Below are 12191 nucleotides of genomic sequence, written 5' to 3'. Positions count from 1 at the left end.
GTTTTTCAATTTCCCTTTTCAGACGCCAACAGAAAGAGAGAGACGGAGGGAGAGAGGGGGTAATGATGCTGATGATGCCCCCGATGCGATGGTGGATTTCCCTTTTGTGCATCTATGGATGGATGCGCGTCGCTCACCAGAGCAGCACCAACGCCAGAAATGGTAACCAAGCTTATTTGAGATGTTACATGTGGAATTATTGCGTAAACACAACACAGCGACGCGGGTACATGATTATCAACAGGCCTGGTGTTCAAATCATAGCTCGTCTATTTTACGATCTACCTCCAATACGTGTTATGAAATCGGACTAGTCGATCATCGAAATGTAATGTTTTGTGGTGAATGTGTGTATCGCAGTGAAATCGGTGTTTTCCTCTGTGCAGGAGACGCCTTGTCGGGGTCGAAGGCTCTTCGTAATGCAGGCGGCTACGTGGGGAAGGAGGACACGGTGCCTGTCCGCCTGCTCTACAGCAGACACAACCGCAGCCAGATCGCACACGATGAGCTCAGCACCAGGGTCAGAGCCAGCTCCGGATCCGGATCCGCACAGGTAACACACACGCGCTGCTCCGCTCTTTGCTTTGTCGGAATGGGGGCTGTGTGTGTGCGTGCGTGCGTGCATGAGTGTGCGTGCCGGATTCCCACAAAGAAAGAGGAGGCGTCCCGCTGCTTCCACCTTGTTTATGTTTGGTTTGATTCATCCCCTCCTCCGCTCTTGTCCTCAGTTTGAGCATTAATAGTTCCTTCATTACTGACAAAACAGAATCAGACATGTAAACATTTAGGCAGGAGGAGGCCTTACTGATTAATTAGCTCCTGTCTGCAGGTGCTATATGGGTCATGATGCCTTCATCGTCAATGTGCCACTCTTGGCTTCAAACTGATTCAAATATCCAGTGATAAGCCGCTTTCTCTTTACACTGAGTGACTGTACATTTAAAATCCATTACCAATAAGCACCTGACCAAAGCGAAGCAGCATAATTAAAAAATAATCAATAACTTGTGCTTTCCCAAAGCTAAGAATATCTGAGTAGCTGTCTCATCTATCCATTCTTTTTCCATTAGGTAGTATTCATCATTGTCATTGGCACCAATAGAAGTTTTCAGAAGCGTAGTTGCATGTTTACTGTGATCATTTGAAGGTAATGTGGTGTGGAAATCTAATCTTGTGGTATCATTTTTGGGAGTAACTCACTCGGTGCTCTGAATCCAAAGGAGACTGATTGGTTTCTGGAATTATATTTAACACATAGTCATTGTGTGCAGCGTCCCTGTAGTCAGATGCCAACACCTCCCCATGCCTATTTAAAGCTACAGTGTGCCACTAATAACACACTGAAATCCTGAGAGGAGTCAAACATTGAGTGCTATGTGAAAGTGTCTCTGTAGCGCCTCCTACTGATTGAATCTGATCAGAGGAAATCCCTTGAGTCTAAGAAATACCACCGTTTACCACAAGGGGAGTCACAACCGCGGGGTGGGAGGAGTTGTTGATTTTATCCATGCAGCCCTTCTACAAGTGAACAAAAACTTGTTTTAGCCACATTTTGTTTTATTTTCAACCACCTTGTTGTTGAGCTGTGGTTGGGAAAATAAATAACTTAAGGGGGAGGAGGGACTCAGCGGAATGTTCTCAGTGATTCCACCCACTCCAACATCTTTTAGACTGCTGCTTTAAAGAAATGTACCAAACTGAACACAGTGGGCGTGTAGGTGAAGTAGGCCCCATATGGGTTCAACTTTGCTTTTCAGTAAATTTGAACGTGAACGTGCCGGAAAAATCTGTGACTCCAAATTATGCAGAAATCTGTGGCCCTTGAAGGCAGCACACAGGGTTACAAAAAACCCACCAGCACAACATATTGTTTAGTAAGACAGTTCACTATAGCCATAACTGATACAGTGTGGTGATGATCATAATGACATGAAGGTGCATGTCTGCTGGGTTCATTTCAGGGGATGAGTCAATTAGCATTGTACAAAGCTGTCATGCGTGTTTAGGCGTGTGTAGGGCAGCCTATTCAGGGCTCCCAGTCATAGAGGACTACAGATGGTGGCAGCAGGGAGGTGTTAACCCTTTGTCTCTCTCACACCTCAGACAGAGCTGCAGCCCGATGGGTAAACAAGCAAACAGGAACCTTCTGCCATCAAATATAATGTGTTTTTTAATATCTAATTTAAATCTCTTAAGGGTTAATCTGTGAAGTAAGCATTTAAAGCCCATTTCTGTAGAGCAAATTAATCATGTGGTTCTGTTTTCTGCTCTGAATCTTGACTTGCTGAACAGATATTGTGAACTATTTGCAATGAAGCCTGATTTAACCGTCAAGAAGATATAGATACGATTGCAGTGCGGCATGTCAGCTCGTAGTTATGAAAAGAACCTTCATTTGCAGAATCTGATACATCTTCAAAGTCATCTGTTTAATATCTGTTTAATATACTTCAATACATACAATGGCATCTTTGATTGGATTTCTGCTCTGATGCCTTTATTCTCTAAGGAATTGAAGCTGCAGTCAGCCGTGATATCACAAACACAACGTTTGATTGGTAATGGGCTATTTTAAGATGATTAGCCTAAAAGAAATCTGTCAAATAACGCTAAATGTGTGACACACAGGCAGTTATTTATAGACGTCTGTTGCGTCGCCTATTTTCAGTCTCACACACACAAACAGCTACACTGCTGAATGAGCGGTGGGGAGATGAGCAGAGTGCTTTTGTTTTGGCGAAAAAACAAATGCTTCAAGTGGAATTAGTGTGTGTGCTGTTTGTCGGTTTGTTGGCCTGCCTGTCTGTGTGTGGCGCAGTGATAGCACTTACAGTCATATTTTCAAAACCACGAGTGGAAAGTCAAGCCTGTTGTAATTAGGAAATCAATGGAGGGAGAGTCAGTGGTGGTCTCAGAGTGTCGGCCCGGCTCAGTCCAACCTGGGCTGTGCTTTCATTCAACACAATTACTGATGCGTCCTCGCACGGGTTCAATCTGCCAAATTAGATTTTATCTGAAGTGTGCCATGGAAAGGGGCTGCTGCCCTTTGTGCTGGCTCACACTCACGCATCCCCCTCATATATGCATTGGACACACATTTACACGCACACGCTTACTAACAATAGAGTCTGAGGTCACTGGGGACCTCACGGTCGAAGGTTATCCCAGGGTGAGCACTGGGGCAGCTCCTTAAACAGTAACACACACACACACACACACACACCTCCTTTTGTTGTGGTGCAGTGTCCGGTCTGAAATGAAGGTGGGCTGGGCCTGGGGCTTGGGGGAGGGCGAGCTGTGTTCCAGTGCGGCCCTAGGACTCCCCTGGACTTGCACAGGAATGATTGGAGGCAGTTCTGATTGAACCGGGAGTGGGGGGTGGGAGGTTGGGGGTTGTAATAAAGCCTGTACCATATGTGCCCGGGGATGAATCAGAGCCCTCTATGGCAAAATCAATCACACCTTACACATGTAGTCAGGGGAAAAGGTGTGTGTATATGTGTGTGTGTGCATGTGTGCAAGTCTGTATTTGTATCTGCACACATTTATATCATTGCTATCGGGGCAAAAACACAGCAAATGATAACATGGTTTAATATCAGCAGGGGAAATTTGGTTTGAATAAAACTTTACAACACCAAACAGCCCAATGTAGAAATAAGAGCTGTTTATCTCACCCCTGAAAAACAATTTACACATTGAAGATATTATGTGTGTGTGATGATGGTGATGAAGATGATGATGAACTGTAATATAGATGTTTGGCAACTTTGCATTGGTTTAAATTCAGAGAAGGAAGGGGAAATTGTCTTAATGTCAGCTGATAAACAGAAAAAAGACAATGGAGTTGTCAGTCAATGCAGATGAGAATCGATCCATGCATATAATGATGAGCCATGAAGATCAAGTGCAGTTTGTTTATACAACAAAACAACAATAGTGTGAAAAAAACAACAACTCCTTGGACACATTCAGGAATTCTGTTTTACAATGAGTTTCTGTCCAACACAGAATGGAAAGCAAACAAGGAAACATTGAGAGAGGATGGAGGAGAAAGGAGGGAAAAAGAAGGTAGATAAATGATGAAGATAGGGAGAGAAAGAGAAAAAGTTACATAAAGAATAACAGAAGAGTTAAGAACACAAACACAACCAGTACATGAGAGAAACCAGAAGAATCAGTATATGATGCTTCTATATGTATGATGATGATGATGATGATGACGACTGCCTGCAGTGTTGGTGACTGTCTTGTCTTTGCTCTTTCAGGTGAACCATGTAGCCCAAGCAAGCTTTCAAGTTGACGCTTTTGGTAGAAAGTTCATCTTGGACGTGGAACTGAATCAGTGAGTATGAAGTCATTCATTCTGTTTGTCTGCGTGTAATAAACTGCTTTCATTTCTGGATTGATGATGCATTAAAACATTGTTCTGTGATTCTAATACAATCGTGTGACAGGCGAGATCTCTACACGTCTCTTTTTAGTTTAATTAAAACCATGGAGCTGCAAAAAAAATGCAATATTGTGTCGTGTAAATGAAGATGGCTCCTGTTATTTTTGAACGTTTATCTAAGGAAATGTACTTTCTCTTCACTCTTGACATGAGCTAGACATGAGCATTAGATGATTCTCTGTATACTCTTTAAGTAGTAATTCACGTTATGTGTCAGGTTGAGGTGTTTGTACCTGAGCTTAGTCGCTGTGCTGCTGATGGACAAGTGGTGCTGCTGTATTCCTCTGCTGTCTTTATTGGCTGATTTTGGGAGTGCACTCACAGGACATCAATAACACTTTATGTTGGTGTGTGCTGAAGGAAGCCATGACTGAATGTGTGTGTGTATGTGTGTGTCTGCATGTTTGCAGGTCAGTTATTGTGTGTGTGTGTGTGATTCAGAGGTCCCATCATAATAGCAAGTGATTTACAGTAAAGGCTGGAGTGCTGCGCTGTCAGACGCTGATATTGATCACAGTTCTGCTGATGGAAAGAGAGCAACTCTTTCTCTCTCTCTCTCTCCTTCTTTCTCCCCCTCTACTCATCGTCTCTCCTTCCCTCTCTCCGGCTCTGTTTCACAGACATTATACTCTTCCATTTCAACATAGTCCCGTCTCAACCTTTGCTCCTCTGCTTTTCTTGTTTGTATTCCTCTGTCACTCTGAGTGGGTCTCATTTAGCGTGTGTGTGTGTGTGTGTGTTGTGCGCAGTCAGAGCGATGCTGCATGCTCACCACAGCAGAAGTCTCCTCCCCGGCTGAGCGAAACGTTACATCACAGGAATCCCCCGGTTGAGACGATGTGTTACTGTGAGCCTGCAGCTCGCCGCTTGACGCATTGAGCAGTCATGTGTATCTGCATTGTTTACACCTTGACACAGGCGTACAAAAGCATGCAGGTCCTGTAGCACGTTGTGAATGTTGCAGTTAGTACTCTTCTGTGTGACATTGTGTTGACAGTTACATTCCCCATTATTTAACAAACAGGAAGTAAGAGGAATAATCAGAATGACAGAAAGCAAACACTTTCAGTCAAAGAGTTCAGGGTTATCAGGCTTTAAGCTTCCCAGATTGTGAATGTGTGTGTGAACGAGAGACTGGGAGCAGCAGAGGAAAGATACGATTCTGCGGATCTGTTTCTTCTAAATCTTCATTCGGTTTGGTTGTTTAGGTTGTGGGAATGTTTCCCCTTATTATGTCATTCCGCCTCTCTCTCTCTCTCTCTCTCTCTCTCTCTCTCTCTCTCTCTCTCTCATCCCTCATGCGCTCCCTGGTCTCGCTGTCTGAATGAATCCGTCCCACATTGCTCTTGCTGCTGCCTCCTCTCGCCTCCATCTCCTGTGAGCGCTCCTCTGTTTACTGCTCCCCCTCCCTGCTTGACAGCCGTACCGATTTTGTTTACAGATAGCTTTCATGCTAGACGGAACGAACCGGGGCGATGTGGCGTGTGGGAGTGGGAAGTATTTCAGCTGAATGAGCCAACGTTGTTTTTTTTAGCTCCTACTCACGAGGCCTAAGTGATCAATGAGCACTGCTGTGGGTTCTCTCTTTGTTTTATTGTTGTTGTGAGCAAATATGAAGATTTTATCGCTCGCTGTGTTTAGATTTATCATAATAATTGCATAATAATGGAAACATTTCAGAGTTTATATAGACACCGTCAGTAATAAGGTGTGTGTGTGTGTGTGTGTGCGTGAGGTTAATGACACAATCCAAACAGCATCAGAAAACATGATTTAACTCAGTCAGTCTGTGTGCTGAATAACTGTCTCTTTCGTCGGTCACGTGACGGGCTGACACGAGCCGCCCAGCTGATTTTGGGTGGGGGGTGGGTGCACCTCTGCTCCCCCCTTGCTGCCTTTGTCTTCCCCTCACTCCTCCATCTCTGTGGTTGGCTACAAATTGCCATTCATAGGACCGTTGTGAAAATGTGCACAGGGTTGGGGGTTGAGTCATTTTTTTTCTATCACTAACCCCCACATGCACACACACACACACACACACACACACACACACACACACCATACCCACGCTCCATTCAGCCCCTACTGCCCCTTCTACACAGCCCCTCCCACCTGCTCTCACTGAATAATAGATGGTGCTGTAAGATTAAAGAGGGGTGCTCAAATGCGATGCACGTGTGTGTGTGTGTGTGTGTGTGTGTGTGTGTGTGTGTGTGTGTGTGTGTGTGTGTGTGTGTGTGTGTGTGTGTGTGTGTGTGTGTGTGTGTGTGTGTGTGTGTGTACATGCATGGGTGCGTGCGTGCATGTTTGTCTGTGTATATGTGTGTATAATGGCTTCCGTGTTTGGGCCGTCTCGGTGTGAAAAGAAATTTGGTATTTGTACGTGCTCAGAGTTACACACAATTGCCACAGTAACCAAACACACACAGTCAGTCCAGATGGAAACAGCTTCATTTCTGATTGAATCAGTTTGTTTGTTGGCTTTTTCAGTAGTAATTACACCACTCAGGCTTTCACAGACACAGCGTTGAGCTTATTTTCATCAAGTTAATTAAAGGTCATTATTGTAATACATGTACTTTAAGTGTGTATTTAACTAAATGTATAAATTGTGTGTTTATGCGTGATGTTTTATTAGACTCTGAGGTTTTTTGTACCAATACAGGCCTTGATCCAAATGTGCAGAGGCTTTGAAATCAAACATCAATAAGAGAAACGGTGAACACGAGCAGCGTGAGCGGGTGTGTGTTTATTTCCTGCTGGTATGTATTAAATATATGTACATCTTTTCGAGTGCAAACAGAGATCAGAACAGGTGGGCAGAAAAGTGGGATCAGAGAGTTTCATAACGTCTGTGTGTGTTGTGTTATGAAATCAGCTGCTGCAGCGTCAAAGGAAAGACGGTTTCTCCCTCCTCTCATGTCCACACAGCAGCAGATAGGGAATATATCTGATTGTGTTTCAACCATTGTGTCATGTCAGCCTTCCAGCATGCAGACATATTCTTTATGCTAATGCACAGGGTCAATTACAGGCAACGCCAAATGCATTATTCATCACTGTGAATGGAGTTTTCGTGTGTGTGTGTGTGTGTGTGTGTGTGTGTGTGTGTGTGTGTGTGTGTGTGTGTGTGTGTGTGCATTGGGATGACAGCATTAGTGAGGGGGTGGAGGGGGTGTGACTGAAGGGAATAGCACATTGATGTAACCATGGGTTTCCTTCAAATTGCATGTGTTTGGCAAGACGCAAACCAAACATCCAATGGTTGAGTGATTTGATGAATGTGTGCATATGTCACATACGTATGCGCCCGGTTGGAAATCTGTGTGCCTGTGTGTGTGTGTGTGTCTGAGAGTGTTTTTCAGCCGGTTATTGTGCAAACCCTAATAGGCTTCTGCTCAAGTGTCTTGTGTGTGTATGTGTTGTGTTGTGTTGTGTTGTGGTTGGGCCTCAGGTGTGGAGTTGTTGTCTTAATTACTGATAACAAGAATGGACAGAAAGAAATGAAGGTCAAACCAGAAAAGAAGAATCAATATACAATAAAGTGGAGAAGAAGAAGAAGAACGCGACAAAAGGCAAACCCAGTTGGCTCTTTTTGTTCCTCTTTGCTGACCCCTTTAGGTGGCTTTGGATGTTACCATGGGTGTGTCCCTCTCTGCTAAAATATGTTAATAGAAAAGTCACAGAGTCGGTATAAATTACTGTAGTGCCCATGAGCCTCATCAGTCTCATCAGCTGTTCCAATGGAGAGCACACCACCGTGTTTGCGTCCCAGCGTCAGCAGTTTAAACTTGCTGATCAGACATTTCTCATTGCTTAAGTTATGAATGCACTCTCGAACTTAAGGCGTTTTTGGAACCCATTGAACTTAACCGTCTATGCAAACATGAAGAACTTCTGCAATCCTAATAAACGTCGACACTGTGTAACCTGTGCCACTTTGACACCACACTCATATCTGCATTATCCATAACCTGCTTCACTAGTTGGTTTTGTTGTTCAGCGTTTGGATTTAGGACTGTATTGATTATTTGTCCCGTCCCTTTAATCACTGTCAAGCTCGTCAGCTCAAGTGTTTGTCCTCATTGGTCATTGAATCTAGACATCATAGAGACTGATTACAATGTGGCAGGATTTAGTTGAATAGTGAACGATTTTCTACGCTCAAATGCAGGTGAAGGTAATCTCACTTTCCAACTGAGTCATATCCACTTTGAATTCAGAGCATTAGAGTTATTTTCATGTGCATATCGCCTCAAAGCGTTTCTACATTGAGCTGAGTGGAATTAAACATGCAGTCCACATCCTATGAGTCACTCGCTTCTCTCTCCTTCACCCTTTTCCTTATAGGACATGTAAGTGAATGACGATGTCGTTGGGCTGATGGCGTGATTGTGTCGCCTTCCTGACTTTGTACGTGTCTGACTTTGAGTGGAGTCTGTGACACTGTTGGCCATTTGATCCTTCCAGTGTGTGTGTGTGTCCCGTGGCCTCGGAGCGTGAAAGGTGCTGATGCTGTGGGGCTACTGGTGCGTGTCCCTGTTGTATGTGTGTGTGTATGTGTGTGTGGGTACTTGTGTTTGTGGCTTGTACGTACATGTTGAGGAATCTGTGCATTTTCCACATGTATGTGATTTAGCTCTCTCATGTCCCATCCCAGGGTAATTTATCACCCACACGTCTTCCTCCCTGCATCTTGACATTGCTACAACCTCCTTCTCCTCCTCACATCTCTCCTTACCATCTCTCTCTCTCTCTCTCTCTCTCTCTCTCTCTCTCTCTCTCTCTCTCTCTCTCTCTCTCTCTCTCTCTCTCTCTCTCTCTCTCTCTCTCTCTCTCTCTCTCTCTCTGTGTTCCTACGTCTGTAATTTATTGCAGGGAGGTGTGATGTGATTTACTGTGGACTTAATGAGAAAAACAGAGAGGGAAGAGTGTGTGTGTGTGTGTGTGTGTGTGTGTGTGTGTGTGTGTGTGTGTGTGTGTGTGTGTGTGTGTGTGTGTGTGTGTGTGTGTGTGTGTGTGTGTGTGTGTGCGCGCACACAACAGAGAGAGAGAGGGAGAGAGAAAGACAAGCAGTAAAGGATGGAGAGAAAGTCAGACTGAAGAGCAGAGAAGGAGAGATCTGTGCGCCCTTCATGCACCCTTGAGTCTTGCTGGGTGAGTTGAGTAAGCACAGGAGATTGGGCCAGATAGAGTGGTGTGTGTGTGTGTGTGTGTGTGTGTGTGTTCATGCTCGGGGGTGGTGGGCACTTAAAATGAGTACACAGCTCTTCTCTTCTCTTCTCTTCTCTTCTCTTCTCTTCTCTTCTCTTCTCATCTCTTCTCTTCTCTTCTCTTCTCTTCTCTTCTCTTCTCTTCTCTTCTCTTCTCTTCTCTTCTCTTCTCTTCTCTTCTCTTCTCTTCTCTTCTCTTCTCTTCTCTTCTCTCTCCTCTCCTCTCACAGATCACATTTGTTAGAGTGTGTGTTTGCATGTATCTGAGTGTGTTTAGCAGAGATCTTGGCCTGCAGAGGGAAGGTACACACACAGACAGAGGTGAGACAGGTTAATTCAGAAGGATAAATAGCAAGTGACGGTTAGTAGAAACAATGTGTGGACGCGTATGTGTGTGTTTGTGTCCCAATTGAGAAGTTCTTTAAGTGTCCAAACTCAAAAAAATGCTTTAACAGAACTTTATCAAAGAATCATTTGCATTTTCATTTCCTTAATTTCAACACCAGAGGTAATGGATTGTTCATTGCTCTAAGATGGTGGAATCACTACAGCAAAGACCCCCCCCTTTCTCCTGGCCAGATTAGCGGAGACAAAGAGACGACCCGAGGACCGTCTCTCGCTGAAGACGCAGTGGAGAGGACAGCCGTTGTTCTCTCAGCAGGGAAAGATCCTAACACCTCTCTAAAGACCCTGTTTCCGTATAGATTACTCCTTTTCCCGTCATGCAGACTCAAGGAATCAACCACTTAACGTACGCACGGTTGTCTCACGCCGTCTCGGGAGTATTAGCCTGTAAAAGTGTCTTTATCTCCATTAACCCTGTTCTCATGCTGCAGGGTTCAGTACGGGCACACATGCTGTCACAGATAACTGATCTACATGTTCCCATCAGCGGCCACAACATCCCAACACGCTGCATAATTCAGGAGTCAGACTGTATTTGCCCTGAATGTTTGCGTGCTAAAGAAGGGACTAGAACTGACGACGACGACAGAGCGAGAGAACATTTCTAAACGAGGCTCAGAAGGGAAACAACAACGGCGGCGTGTGTGAGCCTCTGTCACGAAACCTTTGCATTGTTCTGTTTATTCTATTAGCGGCCTGGCGTTTGTTGTTTGTCGAGCATCAGTATTCCCTGTGCGCTGCGGAGAGACGACGGCGTCCCAACGTCCCAGTGGCGGGTGGAACTGCATGTCTGATAAGTGATTGGAGAGAATGAATTACAGCCTGGAGACCTTTTAATGAGGCCTCAGCTCGAGAGAGAGAGAGAGGGGGAGAGGGGGAGAGGGGGAGAGAAAGAGAGAGGTGGGGAGGGTTTAGGTGAGAGCAGCTGCAGTTTTCCTCAAAGACCCCCCATCCACCTTCAGTCTTCCCCTTCACTCCTTTTCCCTTTTCACGTCTTTCTGCCTACCTTTCCCTCTTGCTGTGCATTCTCCACTCCCCTCATCCTCTCCTCCCCCCTTCATCCTCATTACAGACGCCTGACGCAGCACATGTTGGCTCCTTTGTGTGGCCGTGCCCCTAATGTCACGGGGTTAAATGGCAAATCCATAAATGGAGCAGAAGTAGGTTGGATGGCGGCGTGCAGATGTGTATGGATCTATGGATGCAGGCCATTGATCCCCAGGCTTTGTTTCTGTTTCATTCCGTGCTTATGTTGGTCTGTTTGGGAGGTATTAAGAGTATTAAGATGAGACTGAATCAATCTAGATCAGCCTGTGAGAAAACTGTGGAGAGGCCGGTGCTCCCAACACTCGCAGGGTGCTTCAAGTTTACACAAACACACACACACAAACATTTCTCCTGCCAATCCTGCTTTTTGTAGTCGTCTTCATCCCAGTGCCATTGCAGTGCCTGGCAACACAGGTCGTGAGAGGAATTTTAGTGTGTGTGTGTGTGTGTGTGTGTGTGTGTGTGTGTGTGTGTGTGTATTTGCACACATCAGGAGGATCAAAGTGGGTTGCCACAGCAGACGTAATTGCCCAGAGCAACTCACAACAAACTCTTAAAAGGAAGGATGGAGGATTGATGTGACTGACACACACACACACACACATATTCCCAACTGAACCTGTGTTTGTGTGTGTGTGCGCAAGTGTTAGCTGACATTTAAGTGATTTTCAGGGATTACATCCAAACCAGGTAGCTGAAATTGTATATGTTTTGAACATTTTGGCAATATTTGACCTTTATTTAGCAGATCCATGGTGTGGAACACATGGAGAAGCTTCTAAAAGCTCTACATGAAGTTGAACGATTAGTTAGATACAAATATGTTCACTGTAGCCCAAGAAAGTGTTTTCCAGGTTGGATACAAGGTCTGGTGAGCTGACGCGAAGCTGAAATCTCCTCTGGGCTTGATTGACAGGTGGATGTCAGCCCACTAAACAGATGTTACCGTGGCGACGGAGCTAACAAATCTGATTCAGTGCAGTGGAAGATAAGCAGACCATTGAAAAATCAATGGACCGAGAGGAGGAGAGGAAGGGACTCTGATGATGTGGGAGTCGTTTGCTTCGTCTCTG

General features: G+C 45.0%; 1 protein-coding gene across 1 annotated transcript in view; it reads left to right on the top strand.

Moving 5' to 3' along the window:
* Positions 1 to 62: 62 nt before the first annotated feature.
* Positions 63 to 12191, top strand: part of adam22 (ADAM metallopeptidase domain 22) — a 45631-nt gene continuing 33502 nt past the window's right edge. The window contains exons 1-3 of the mRNA XM_076153926.1: positions 63 to 162; positions 387 to 553; positions 4269 to 4345. Of these exons, the coding sequence (XP_076010041.1) occupies positions 63 to 162; positions 387 to 553; positions 4269 to 4345 (344 nt within the window). The remainder of the gene's footprint in view (positions 163 to 386; positions 554 to 4268; positions 4346 to 12191) is intronic.

This window comes from Genypterus blacodes, unplaced genomic scaffold, assembly GCF_046128005.1.
Source record: "Genypterus blacodes isolate CSIRO-AG114 ecotype Tasmania unplaced genomic scaffold, CSIRO-AGI_Gbla_v1 ptg000059l_1, whole genome shotgun sequence".
Taxonomy (NCBI): Eukaryota; Metazoa; Chordata; class Actinopteri; order Ophidiiformes; family Ophidiidae; genus Genypterus; species Genypterus blacodes.
This window is presented reverse-complemented; position numbering and strand designations above follow the sequence as displayed.